At 43.3% G+C, this 15,270-nt stretch overlaps 1 protein-coding gene across 1 annotated transcript in view; it reads right to left on the reverse strand.

Moving 5' to 3' along the window:
* The window catches only part of cuedc1b (CUE domain containing 1b), a 39,282-nt gene that overhangs the window by 13,869 nt on the left and 10,143 nt on the right, over positions 1-15,270 (reverse strand). Inside the window, exons 2-3 of the mRNA XM_033631073.2 lie at positions 5,061-5,743; positions 1,000-1,127 (exon numbers count right to left, since the gene is read on the reverse strand). Of these exons, the coding sequence (XP_033486964.1) occupies positions 1,000-1,127; positions 5,061-5,372 (440 nt within the window). The 5' untranslated portion in view covers positions 5,373-5,743. The remainder of the gene's footprint in view (positions 1-999; positions 1,128-5,060; positions 5,744-15,270) is intronic.

Raw genomic sequence — 15,270 nt, forward strand, 5'->3', positions numbered from 1 at the left:
ATATAAATTCTGTAATACTGTGATACAGTGAAACCATAACATTTTCTGAGACGGTTATCATACTGTGAATATCTCATACTGCTGCAACCCTAGGGTCAGGAGGATAGCTAATGTTAGCTAGCTAGCTAGTGGTTCTTGTCATTTGGCAATGGCAGCTGGTAATGCTGTCCCGGTGGCAGAACAGGTTGCTGCAGAAAAAATGTGCCGAACCTCTGCTTTCCCCGCTAGGTCACCCCAGTGAGTAAGTGACTTCATTTTGAACGGCAAAAACCTTTTAGCATTGTTTACTATGTTAGCACCACTAACGTTAGCCGTGTTGACACTGTTTACTGTGGTAACATATTCAACAATGCTCAAGGGGTTTTATGGCTCAAAACTGAGCCTCTTACTCACCAAGGTGACCTTGTGGGAGACTGGAGGTTGGGCACAATGTTTCCATGGCAACGCTAGCAATGATAGCAAGCTCCCACCAGACCCAGGCGGTGTGCCGTGCAGTAAGCTGAAGAGTAACAAAATGATCCTATGGACCAGTGATTCCCAACTGGTGGGTTGTGGTCCAACAGAAGTGCCTTTTCCTGCTGTAGAGTGAGCGACTAATCGACAGCAACACGACAGAGACAGCAAACTAGCTTGTTGACATGTAAGCCCAGAAATGACGATGAATGTAATAAACTGTAGGGACCTCGAACAAATGACCGAGGAGAAATCTGGACCCCATGGCTGAACGAGTTGGGAACCACTGCTATAGACCAACAACCAGTTACAAATATTCTCTGCAATTAACTAATTAACAGTTAACTTAACATCCATGATTGGTAAAGAGGAGCAATTTTTTCAAACGCCATGAGGCACCAGTAGGAGGGTCAGATTATCTTTTTTTTCACCTTTTCCCCCAAACTTTATTTGTTAAGTAAAAACCTAATGAGAACACTAAGCTTTTACAGTGGCTCTTAAAGGCCTCAGCTTCTGCTATGTAAGAATCCGGTCCCTCTTCCTTACCTTGGCGGGGGTGTTGGTGGGGCTTCTGGGTATTTTCTGTCATAAATGTGCATATCATAGGTTGGTGGAGAGTAGACTGGAGGGGGCTCCTCATCTGAACTGTCAGGTTCCAATGTTCGCTCCAGAATCTAGGAAAAAAAAACACAAAAAGCACAACACAAGCTTTGTTTCTTTAAACCTGTCTTACCTTCATGCACTTGTAATTTTGCAAGAATTACAATTTGATTTCAGTGAGAGTCAATTATCTAAGGCTTAGGCCATCGTAAAACAGAACATACTAAATTTGACCTCCTTGTTATCTTTTATTGCTTTGGTGCAAAGCCAGAATGTTACAGTTCTGCAGTGCTCAATTCAGAAGGAGCACCCTTCCTGTCATTGAATTTAGATGTTTGGACCGTTGATTAACAAAATAATAACATGCCTGACTACAATGGAAACTGCTGCCGAGCCGTCTCTATATAAACTGAACAAAAATTTTAACCCAGCTCTTTTATTTTTGCTCACATTTTTACAGGTTTAAGTTAAAGATTAAAGACTTTTTTATGCACTGAATAGATACATTTACTCAAAATTTGTCACAAATCTGTTACAATCTGTGTTAGTGAGCACTTCTCCTTTTCCAGGATAATCCATCCACCTGTTAGGTGTGGCATATCAAGATGCTGATTAAACTGCATCATTACAACACATCATCACTACCCTGTGAAGATCACAATAAAAGACCACTCTAAAATGTGCAGTTTGATCACACAACACAATACCATAGATGTCACCAGTTTTGAGGGAGTGTTTCATTGGCATGCTGACTGCAGGAATGTCCATCATAGCTGTTGCCTGTGAACTGAATGTTTATTTCACTACCATGAGACGTCTCCAACTCATTTCCATGAAGTTGGCAGTACATCCAACTCATCTCACACAGAGGCGTCATTTCAGCAAAAGCTAAGGTATGGCAATATGACATGACGTCACAGAGCTACTGATGATGGAGTTTCAAAAATATGAACTTATATAAAACTTCACTTTGGTCTTTGACCTGTCAGAAGTACATACTATGCTATTGAAAACTGTTTCAAAGGACATGAAGCTGTTTCTCACATTCATAATACCTCATGTCTGCATGTAATGCACGACTTGGTGAGAGCAGTGAAAACATCGGACCTATTTCGGCGCATATTTCAGCACCACGGACAGCAAGTGGACGTTTAATTATCATTAGTCATGTGTTTAACTTCACAGAAAATAAAGAAAATAAATTAATTACAAGCTCATTTCTAGAAGATAAGCTAGGGATCCGGTGTATGAAACACAGTAAAAAAAAAAGGCCAATTTGGTACAATACTGTATAGACGAATTTATTGGAGTGTCTCCAGAGACCGAAAATACAAGCTTAACATGCCGACATCTACAGCAGTCTACAGCAGTAGAGCAAAATGCTTTTACAATACACAGATAACTCACATAACTCATAACTCGCGGAGGAGCGAAGTGGCGAACAATTTGATTCAGTAACACTTGTATTCACTGATGAGCATGTTATTGACCTATTTAAGTGCAACACAATGAAAACAACCAGCCAGTGCGCCTCAGACTATCTAACATATCACATCTGATCACTTGCAACAAATATGAAGGACACTCACAAGTAAGATGACTACAGAACCTCTCTTTTTTTTCCTCCTGATTCCAAGGTATGGCAGCTGCCATACCTCGCCATACCTAAATGATGCCTATGGTCTCACAACCACAGTCCACATGTAACTAGACAAGCTCAGGACCTCCACATCAAGCATCTTCATTTGCAAGACCATCTGAGACCAGCCACCCAGACAGCTGATGCAACAGCTGGTTTGCAGCACCACGGAATTCCTGCACAAACCTTTAGAGAAAGTCTCAGGGAAGCTCATCTGCATGCTCGTCATCCTCACAAGGGTCTTGACTTAACAGTAGGGCTGGGCGGTATTCACGGTGATGGTAAATAGTTTCCATCCTAGACTTGTATGGCTTTTTAAATTATTTTATTTAAGGTGTAAAAAAAAAAGAGAGAAGACAATACCGTGATATCATACCATCACCGTATCCCCCCAAAATAATACCGTGATATTGATTTTAGGCCATACCGCCCAGCCCTACTTAACAAACATTCATCATTCAGTATGTTTACATGACAGTAGCGAAAACTGATTTATTGTGTCAGTCCAACTAAAACCAGACTTTTGAAATACATGTAAACATGTTAGTCCAACTGAAATCACACCAAATCGAATTTCTCAATGTTGGACTAACACACCCAGATAATGCCACTGGGAGTTGAATCGGATCCAAACTGGCCTAGGTGCTCTGTGCCGCTCTACAGTTTCTGCCCCGGGCTTTGACCCAAAAGTCAAGTAGCATTAAATGCATAACAGATGAGAAGCTGGTAACAACATGGCAGAATCCACATCCAGAGCCATGCTTTTTTGGACGGACGAAACATACAGAGCTGTAAAGTTGTCCATCATGGTACCAGTTAATCACGAGCAAACCATAGCTTACTTGTTTGGTCTGTGATGTAATAACCAAGCTGGAAAAAGATTCAATATTCACAAGCTGAAAGGGGGCATATCGCCACCTATTGTAGTGGAGTCTGAGACACTTCTGTCAATAAATCAATTTCCCATCCTGTGCTTGTATAGTTGGACAAGGACAGTAGCCCAATTAATTGGCTGAGAGATACAACCGTACTTCAACTTAACTGGGAAAGTAAACGTACGATTTTTAAATGACTTGTGCAGTAATGAAGGTGGTTGGATGTACTGCCAAATTCAGCAAAACAACTCTGGAGACTTCTTATGGCAGTGATGTGTATATTAAGTTCATGGACAACACCCGGTTGACATTCCTGCAGTGTGCATGCCAATGGCAAGCTCTCTCAAAACTTACTCACTGTGTGATCAAACTGCACATTTTAAAAGCAGCCTTTTGTTGTAACTATCCCAAGGCACACCTGTGTAGTAATGATGCTGTTTAATCAGCATCTTGATATGTTACACCTGTCAGATGGATGGAATATCTTGGAAAAGCAGAAATGCTCACTAACACGGGTTTTAACAAATTTGCGACCATAATTTGAGAGAAATATATTACGGTTTGTATGAATAAAGTCTTAGATCTTTAACTTAAACCTGTGAAAACTGTGAGCAAAAACAAAAGTGTTGGTGTTTAAATTTTTGTTATTTGTATCATAATAAGTGAGTTGCCACTGCGGAACATTTGGCTCTTTGATTAAACACATTCATGCTGAAAAACAAAGCGCTCATACTACTGAGCCTGTCCTTCACTGCACTGTCAGCCCACTGTCACACACAAACACAAAGATCAGGAAGCATGTACATGTCTGAGTGTGTTTGTGATGGGAAATACAGGAAGGCCATTAGGCAACACATTATAGTTTAATGCTCAGGTTGGGATCAACTTCAATCTTCAAATTCAAAATCAATTAGTGCTTGGGTCAGTACCATCTCTGGTAGGTCATGAAGCCCTGGGTCAATATGAGATCAGAACAAATACTCCACAGTCAAAAGGGTTGTAATACCCATGATTGTTGGGGTCTGATCATATGTTATGAGGCATCAGAGAATTAACAAAAAAAAATTATTTTGGAGGATTTTTTGGAGGCTGTGGCTATGGGGCTATAGCTCAGAGGCAGAGCGGGTTGTCCACCAATTGGAAGATCAGCGGTTCAATCCTCGGCTCCTCCAGTCTGCACGTTGAAGTATCCTTGTGCAAGATGCTTTCATCGGTGTGTCGAAAACTAAGTAGTTGGTGGCACCTTGTATGGTGGCCGAGGCTACCAGTGTATAAATGTGTGTGAATGGGTGATTGCGTCTCGTAGTGTAAAAAGTGCTTTGAGAAAGGCACTATACAAATGCAGGTCCATTTACCATTTTTATTTTAATGTATCAGAGTTTCATGTCAATCACTTAAATAAAAGTAGAGGCTTTGGTTTTTATTTTTTTGTCAGACTGGGCCTACTTGAGATTCCCCAGTGGTGTTGGTGCCCTTGGACCCTTTCCACTGACCTCTGCTGGGATGCTGTCATCTGAGTCCGAGCTGTCATCTGAGCCCTGTCCGTCAATGCTCATCTGGAGCAGCTGGTCAATAGTGGCGTCCACAGCTCCATTGTTGGAGCGCAGCACACACTCAATCACCTCATAGTCCATAGAAGGGAACATGGTCTTGAAGTCCTCCATGGCCTGGTTGAACTCCAGGCGTCGGACCTGCCGGTTGGGCCTGCTGTTGTTGAGCTGGCCCGGTCCGCTGCCACCCCCACCACCACTTCCACTGCTTCCAGAGCCTCCATTGCTGCTGCTGCGCTTGAACAGGCTAGTCATCCTCAGGGCCTGGCTGCCTCAGGAGCTGCCAACCTACTGATAGGATGGCTCTTCTTTTCTGTCACCAACACAAGCGCTTTGGCCCCGTCAGTCTCACTTGCTTTCCACTTTTCCCCCACTCAGTTTCTCATTCTATCACAAACATGGCAGTCTTTTGATGGGAGTTTAGAAAAAATGGAGTCCCCCAACCCCACCCCCAATGCTACTCGTTATTCAGCTGCATCTGGCATGACTGACTGTATTACAGAGTGTGCAGGGACTGTAATAGTCAGGTGGTGACAGAAATGAACGTCCAAGGTCCTGTCACCAGGTAGAGGTTATAGTCAAAATCCGCCACGAAATGCACATAGCTACATCAACGTCATCAGCATCTACAGAGAGAAATGAAAGGCAGTGTGTTAGTAAAAGCTAGCAACACAAACTTTACATAGTTTTATTATTAATGTATAAACTAGTCCATACCCATTGAGTGCACAGTTGCCCACATACAGTTTCGCATGGTGTGTGTTGGGGATACAGGTCATAGGAAATTGCAGATTAAATAGTCAAGTGAACCCATTAAGAAGAGCAATGTATTCAGACAGAGTTTTTGTGAATTTGATAGTACAACTGCTTTATTGAAAGTACAGTAGTACCATTGCCAGTAGTGGGATAGTTAGTGGGCTAAAACTGTACATTAGTAGTTGAGGTAGCACAGTGAAACTTAGACTTATTTAATGTCCATCAAACTTTACAAAGGAAAGGTGCGGCGAGCCCTTGTTGCAGCGATGTGGGTTGGAATCTGGCCTTCATTCTTTGCTGCATGTGTTCCTTGCTCTCTCTGCCCACCCCCCAAAAAACCCACCGCCAATTCCATGAAGTACATAACAGAAATTGATATCGCCATTAGGCCTAGATAAGAAATTAGCTCTCTTGCGCCCCCATTTTGTTTGATGGGGTCAATAATGGAGGGATCCCCTCAGATTATGTGTGGTCATATGTATAGACATTGGAACTAGGGGTGCGGAGGGTGCGGCCGCAGAAAATAATGGGGGCGGCTGTTTTGACACGCGTTGTACGCCGCCGGTGTGTTTTGGCCTTTACGCTTTAAAAAAATAAAGAATCTGAATTTAAACTCAATTTGTCTGACTTACATTTATCTCTTTCATATCATTAATGCATAGATCTATACTTTTGATGTGATATGCAGTCTGACTACATACAGTAGCCAATTGGCATCTGGCATAGGCTAGGCCTACTGTATGTAGTCAGGCTGCATCTGACAGCCCAGTGTGACGTAGGTTAAACAAACAAACAAACAAAAAAAGAGAAAAGAAGACTTTTTTTCCCCACACATTGTTGTTTTGATCTGTTGGTGTTAGCTTAATGTCACATGCAATGTGAGTTCAATAAAGCCAGCTGAAATGTCGCAAAAAAGGATTTCAGATTTTTTTTCAAAACCTCCTGACTCTGGGCCAGCTAAACGTCCGAGAGAGACAGCTCACAGTGTGACACCTGAACCCTGTGTGCCACTGCCAGCAAGCAGACAGCAGCAGGAGCAACAGCGGCAGCAGCTAGCCCAAGGACCCGGCTGTGGTCCTCCCTCCCCAGTGCCACCCGGTGCTGGCCAAGAGGCATTATCCTTCAGACCATCGCATGAGTATAATTTTCCTGTCAGGAAATTTAACGGGGAGAACTTCACTCGCTCCTGTAAGGCCACCTGGTTCAGAGAGTGGCTGGAATACATTGCGGACAGTGATGTTATTGTGTGTGGCGTGTGCAGGTCGGCTGTCAAGAGCAAGCTGGTTATGTCAGAAACCGACAGTCTATTTTTGAAAGATAAAGGCTTTTCAAACTGGAGAAAAGCAACGGAGGAGATCAGGGACCGCGAGAAGACTCGCATTCATTTAGATGCGACCCAAAGATTGGCTGCATTGAAAACAACGCCAATTAATGCGCTACTCTCTGAGGCCGCTGCTAAAGAACAGAGAACAGCGCGGAAAATGCTGGAGCTCATTTTCAGCTGCGTAAGATTCCTGGGGTGCCAGAGACTCCCTCTGAGAGGGGCTGCAAATTGGGATGGGGTGTTATGGCAGCTAATGGTGGAGAGGGTACACGCTGATCCTGACCTGGAGAATTGGATGAAAAGCAGAGACAACTGGATGTCTGGCAGCACCCAAAATGAAATTCTGGAGCTGTTTGCGCATGACATTTAGAGAAAAATCTGAGCCAAAGCATCCCAAAGTCCTTTTTTTGGCTTAACTGCTGATGGGACCACCAACGTCACTGGCAAAGAACAGTGTTCATGGAATATACAGTTTGCTGATCACAATCTGGAAGTTCAGAATTTCTTACTTGGCTTTTCCAACGCCCCAGACACAACAGCAGAGATGCTGTTTTTGTGCATAAAAGAGGTCCTTGTTCGGCTCAATTTGCCAATGGAGAAGCTGAAAGGCTACTGTTTTGATGGAGCCAGTAACATGTCTGGGAGGTTCACAGGAGTACAGGCAAGATTAAAGGAAACATGTCCTGACTCCGTGTTTGTCCAATGCGCAAATCACTCTCTGGATTTAGTGTTACAAGAAGTGGCAAAAGAAGTGCGCCTTGTTGCTGATACACTGAACTTCGTACAAGAAGTCACAGTTGTTAGTAATGATTCAGCAAAGAGAAAAACCTTATACCAGTCTCTTCTTGGACGTGGAGAAGTGATAAACCTGCTTGCCCTGTGCCCAACTCAGTGTTGGTTTGCTCAATTGCACAAAAAGGGCACCACTACGCGCACAGTCTTTGGTTTGTTTGCCTGCGTTACTGTGTTTACTCCATGTGAAGCAGTGGCTCAGTCACTGCAAGGCATCAAGGTCACAGCCCTTGGATCAGTGGAAACTGCCAAACTCCTTTGCCAGCGACTGAACACACTGCGACAGGATGACACCCACCGCCGACCTTGTGGCCAAGACCAAGCAATACGCAGGGCACTACAACCTAAAGCCACCACATCCAGCATGCACCAGCAAGACCCCAGCGCGTTTTCGCCATACAGCGGAGGAGGAGGAACAGGAGATGAAGAACATGGAGGGTAAATAACAATAATAATGATAATGATAATAATAATAATAATAATAATAATAATAAGGCCTCACGATAAACTTTATTTTGGGCTATATCAACAATATTTTGAAATAACACATAGCCTACCATAAAACTCATCAATAGCCTGTAATTGTGTATGTTGAAAGAATGCACACATAGTGCAAATATTTAGTTTTTGCTTGTTTTGTTATTTTGTTTATTAACGTATATTTAAATTTTTTTTTTGAAAAGATACAACATAATTTCTGAAAGAATGTGAAGCAGAATTGCCTAAATATCCTCCGGGGCCTTGAAAAGTGACACTCTCCATAAAACATATTGCGGACAGACAGTTTTGATGTAGGCTATCTATCCATAGATTATGACATTAAAAAACCGATATAGTACTAATAATACCGCCATGTAGCTACGACTATTTATTAAGCAATAAGCCAGTAATGAATAATTCATAATACACAAACAACGGTATACACTATCAACTGACCAAGACCATACACTCATGCAACTTTCATGAGACAGCTAAAGGAGAAAAAAAAAAGGATATGGACAGAAACAATGAAAGAAATAACAAACCATATTCATAATAGGATTTTGAACTTAAATGGAAAAATATAAGTTTGACCCAGCTTAAATAGGCAGCCCATAAGGAAACTATTAGTAACTATTACTAACTATATAGAGAAGTTGTTTAATTTATGTTATATTTAATACTGCAGAATATCCAAGCCTGTGGAAGAGAAAACTGTCTGAGGCCCTGGACCTGCTGCGCTCAGAGGTGGAGAGGCGTTTTGATCAGGAGGGACTCGCGTAGCTGCAGGGCGAGAGCAGGCAGTTCTTGAGGCGACTCAGGGGAAACGAGAAGATGTGGGTTCCCTGGAACTGACCCCCTTTCCACGAGAGCGGCTAACTGTGCGTTCACACCAAACGCGATGGACGCGATGAACGCCACAAATTTCCATTCAAAATCAATGTAAATGACGCGATGTCACGCGATGTTGCTTCGGGCGACGTGTTTCAGGCGATAAGAGCGACGGGATGAAGCGATGACGCGTCCATCGCCTCATCGCGTGTTTCGCTTGAAGTTGAAAAATTTGAACTTTTCAAGCGACATCGCGTGACGCTGTGCCACGACATCCAATCAGCGTTCATTATCATAAAGAAATTATAAGCAACTAACCGGAGACAGATGAACAGGCGCTCCGCAGCTGGGATGGAGTGCCTGTAGTTGGTGTCCAGGCGGGAGATCCTCGCACCGATACGGGCCAACAGGTCCTCAAACTGGGCCAGCGTCAGCCTGAAGTATCGCTGGAAACGACCGTCATCCAGTTGCAGCTCTTGCAGGAGGTGATGATATTCACCCAGCTCTGTGCGTTTCTGGAGGATATTGTGAACCCAGACACGGCAGCGTTTGGGTCTCCGATCCAAATCAGATGTCCACAACAGATAAAGAGCAGCTACGGTAGTTTCAGCCATGGTTGACGAGAAATGGTTGACGGGAGGTGAAGAAAATTGCAGGAGGAGGGTTGCGTCATCGCGATTGAAGCGATGAAACGATGATCAAAAAGGTGACATTTGTGATCAAGCGACACGATACTTGCATTACGGGCGATGACATCGCGTCCATCACGTTTGGTGTGAACACACAGTAAGCCTTGACCTGGACATACTGAGGGATGTGTGTAGGGGACGCACCATCCAGGATGTTGTGTCCATCCTGCAAACCTTGCAGCCCCAAACTCGCTCCATGCTGTCGGAGGTGGAGAAGCTCATTAAGCTCTGTCTGGCCCTGCCCATATCTGTCACGGCATCCCAGCGCTCCTTCTCAGCCTTGCGCAGGCTGAAAACCTGGCTGCGCAACACCATGACGCAGGAGAGACTAACACATTTGGCCATTATGAATGCTCACAGTGACCTTATGCATAAAAGTGATGTCTCGACCCTCCTTAAAAAATTTAAAAGTATTCATTGCCTTATAGAAGCTCAGTTTTAGTAAGTTTTCCAACTTTTGCCAAGAGGGAACTTTAGATATTGGTCCCTAGATTATGTTCATCGAGTTTCATGTAGATCGGTCAAACTTCCTAGGAAGAGATCGATTTTAAGTGTTTTTCAAAAAAATTCAAAATGGTGGAAAATCCATATAACCGGAAGTTATGGGTTCTTGAGGCAAATTTGTTCCTCATGAGGAGAGGCATCTCTGTGCAAAGTTTCATGTCTCTATGACATATGGGGCATGAGATTTGCCCATTCAAAGTTTGCAATTTCAATTGGTTGCTATAGCGCCCCCCTTTGGCCAACTGATGTAATATTGCTTCATTCACATCCTCCCATGACCCTCTACCACTGTGCCAAATTTCACATGGATTGACCAAATCAGTGAGGAGAAAAACGTGGAACAGACACACCCACCCACACCCACACACACACCCCCACACACACAGTTTTCGTCATTATATAGTAAGATCAACTACATTTTTGCTTCTGGACTGGGACCCAGAGCTCAGCTGATTTTCAGTCTACAGTAGCCCAGTTAAAGTACTATAAATGCAGTACCACTAATAAACTTCATATTGGACGGCTGTATCTGATCAGCTTATTCTGAGTAGGGTACAGTCCTAAAGGTCTTTAAGGGGAGACGGTCTAAAAGGACTTGGGTTGAATTCAGGTTGGGGGAAATGCAAACAACAAGGAAATAGGCTTCAACATTACCCTGGCCCCAGCACTACCCTGGATTCAGAATAAACATGAAGGAATATCTATATCTGAACCACTTTTGCCGTAGTTGTCTGTCAAAATGTTACTTACTTAAAAAATACTTCATCCACAAAATGACAATTTGCATATCAGTTACTCACTGCCTTACCTTAAAATCGTGAAGGAAACATGGTTTTTCCTGCATGTCTCCACGGTGAGCAAAGAATCCAAAAAAAGGCGAACGAACATTGTTTATGAATTGAAGTATTCAGGGTCCACATTTAACAACAGCAAAACTATATCAAAACATCCTTTTACAAACACTTGTCGAGTGTAATTTCAGTCTCAATGAAGTTGTATGTTCAGCACTTTCCAAACACATCCATTTTCACTAAAATGTTACTATTCAAAACACTTCCACCTGCAAGAAGCATGCCCTTAGCATGCGTGTGTATATGAGCTCCATTTGAGCAGAGTATGTGCACACTCAGGAAAGTTACATTTGGATTAATGAGTCTTGGATTGTACTGCATGAATTGTGTGAGAATTTGTAAACAGATGTTTTGATATAGTTTTGCTGTTGTTAAACATGGTCCCCGTTTACTACAATTAATAAAGACTGTTCACCTTTTTGGATTCTCCGTTCACTCTGGGGCATGCCAGAAAAACAAAGACTTCTTTACAAATTCAGCATAATGTATTAAGTAACTGATATACAAATGGGCATTTGGTGAGTGAGGTATTCCTTTAATTTACCTACCAAACAACACATTTAAACAACACAGCTGGTCCCACTGTTGCCACTGTACCAAAGCTTCTCAAAGTTCAGGTTTTGCATTGGAAAAGGGATGTAACATTCCAGTGCATACTGTGAATGCTGTATATATGGTTGCCTCTGACAACCGAGAAATCTGGTATTCATGAATTGTAGGGATATGGAGGGAGAAGCTAGCCGTAGCTTTCTCTTAATCTATTTGTGATTCCTGCCTCTCCCTTCCTTCCTGCTTCACTGGGGGTTCATTGTAGCTGGCGGCTACCCAGTGCCACATGGCAGTGCCAGGCCCCATCCACAGCCTATAAACAGAGCCCCTCTCTTAGCCTCCCATTTACTAAGAGTCTGGCTCTGATGTAAACAAGATGCGTCCCCTAATAGCCTTTCCTTCATGCCACACTGAAGCGGTGTGTGTGTGCACGAAGAACAAGAGACACTGAATGAGAGTGTTACAGGAATTGAAAATACTCTCATGCATGTATTTGCAGACAACTATGTACTGCGATTAAGGCCCAGGGACACAGTGAGGATGGAATTACATGTAGGTCATTTATAAAATGACCTGAAATGGAATTAGACCTAATTCTACAGGCACTGGTTGCAGGCCCTAACCAGAGATCTTGTTACAGTATTTGCAGCTCATCAATCCCTTTTCCACCGCAAAACTCCTGATAGAGAACCAAACGTTGCTGCATTATGTTCCAGCTGAACCACGATTGCTCCACAAGCTTTATGACCCCAATCTGCTTTACACAGGACTGAAAAATATTTCATAATAAACAATACGTGACATATTACATACATACAGTTTTGACATACAGTTGGCTCAACCAGTTTGTTTTCTTACTATTTAAAAGTGTTACTGATTCGTGTGATCAGTGCGACAGATTGCAGTGTGAATTATGACACCGCAAAGAATAACAGATTTCTTCTTTTCTTTTTTTTTTGCTTAATGTTTTACTGAAGAGGGCTTCGCAATTTTGGCCAGGACTGCATAAAATGATAAAATGTCACCAGCACATATGGCTGCTCTATATGGTTGAAATTATTATTAAGATATCAATATGGACATTTTCAGATATTGCTACAGTATTAAGCGATACACTGGCCAACTTAAAGGGAGCGGAACCACTGTCGGACCTATTCATTTTGAAACACCTGACAATGGATGACAGCTTCTACTGTAATCGATTGTGCTTAAAGAGCTAATGATATCATCTCATATCGATCTGAGGCCCCTGAATTGAATTGAGTCGAAATCGTATCGTGGCAGACTTTGTGATATAAGCAAATATTCTAACTTCGTCGAACAAATCAATAAAATATCGTATCATTATGGGGCGGCACAGTGGTGTGGTGGTTAGCACTCTCGCCTCACAGCAAGAGGGTTGCTGGTTCGATCCCGGGCATGGGAGCCCTTCTGTGCGGAGTTTGCATGTTCTCCCCGTGTCAGCGTGGGTTCTCTCCGGGCACTCCGGCTTCCTCCCACAGCCCAAAGACATGCAGATTGGGGACTAGGTTAATTGATAACTCTAAATTGTCCGTAGGTGTGAATGTGAGCGTGAATGGTTGTTTGTCTCTATGTGTCAGCCCTGCGATAGTCTGGCGACCTGTCCAGGGTGTACCCTGCCTCTCGCCCAATGTCAGCTGGGATAGGCTCCAGCCCCCCCCCCGTGACCCTCAAGAGGATGAAGGGATTAGAAGATGAATGAATGAATGAATGAATGGTATCATTATAAATCTAGCTTTTTATACCCCTGGTCTCGCTCAAAATATCTAACTTGTATATAGTCAGTAAGAAACATAATAACAGTACAGGTTAATGACACAGAAATCTTCTAAATTAACCATGTAACGGTTCTGCCAGAGGATGTGAGCACACAAGTATTAGTGTGTATGTGATACCATGCTGTGGCCATGCTCTCACAAAGATATCTTCCCAACATCATCACATTAATCTGCACCTAAGAACCATGCTATATTTAGGACACAATCCAGGACTCACTGTCCCCACAGAGGGTGGGGGGGGGAGGGGGGGGGGGGGGGGGGGGGGTGTTTGTGTGTCTGACAGTTGCTTACCAGCTGAAGCATAAAAAATAGAAATATCTGAGTGGTCTTTCTTTTGACCAGCTACACTGGTACATGAGCAGTGAACATGTGCACCAATGTCTGCAGTTACAAGATGGTGGCATAGTGTCACACTCCTATCACATCTCACAGCTCAACACTAAGCCTCAGATGTCACTTGCCACTCTGTCCAAGTAAAGGATCACGTCAATACGTCACATGACCTCTGAGCTTCAAAATTTATATTTAGTGTTGATATCAATTTTCATATTCATGTTCCCTTCATGCTTATACTTTCTTCCCGTGCTTCTTACCTGAAAGACTGAGCTCAGCGTATAACACAGTGACTTGTTTGCTGCATGCATGTTGAGTCACTTTAGGTGTTTAATCTTACCTTACCTGTTGCCTGATGTATGCTACTGTGTAAATCTGTTAATCTCATGAGTAGATCAATGTGGGACTACCTCACTGACACCATCGTTAACTGACTCACTGTCTCACTGCTTTACATACGCTGAACAAAAATATAAACGCAACACTTTTGTTTTTGCCTCTATTTTTCATGAGCTGAACTCAAAGATCTAAAACATTTTCTATACACACAAAAGACCATTTCCCTCAAATATTGTTCACAAATCTGTCTAAATCTGTGTTAGTGAGCACTTCTCCTTTGCCGAGATAATCCATCCCACCTCACAGGTGTGGCATATCAAGATGCTGATTAGACAGCATGAATATTGCACAGGTGTGCCTTAGGCTGACCACAATAAAAGGCCACTCTAAAATGTTCAGTTTTATCACACAGCACAATGCCACAGATGTCGCAAGTTTTGAGGGACTGTGCAATTGGCATGCTGACTGCAGGAATGTCCACCAGAGCTGTTGCCCGAGAATTGAATGTTCATTTCTCTACCATAAGCCATCTTCAAAGGCGTTTCAGACAGTTTGGCAGCACATCCAACCGGCCTTACAACTGCAGACCACGTGTAACCACACCAGCCCAGGACCTCCACATCCAGCATGTTCACCTCCAAGATCGTCTGAGACCAGCCACCCGGACAGCTGCTGCAACAATCGGTTTGCATAACCAAAGAATTTCTGCACAAACTGTCAAAAACCGTCTCAGGGAAGCTCATCTCCAAGCTCGTCGTCCTCATCGGGGTCTAGACCTGACTGCAGTTCGTCGTCGTAACCGACTTGAGTGGGCAAATGCTCACATTCGATGGCGTCTGGCATGTTGGAGAGGTGTTCTCTTCAGGGGTGAATCCCAGTTTTCACTGTTCAGGGCAGATGGCAGAC

The sequence above is a fragment of the Epinephelus lanceolatus genome, chromosome 4 (genome assembly GCF_041903045.1).
Source record: "Epinephelus lanceolatus isolate andai-2023 chromosome 4, ASM4190304v1, whole genome shotgun sequence".
In the NCBI taxonomy this organism is placed as follows: Eukaryota; Metazoa; Chordata; class Actinopteri; order Perciformes; family Serranidae; genus Epinephelus; species Epinephelus lanceolatus.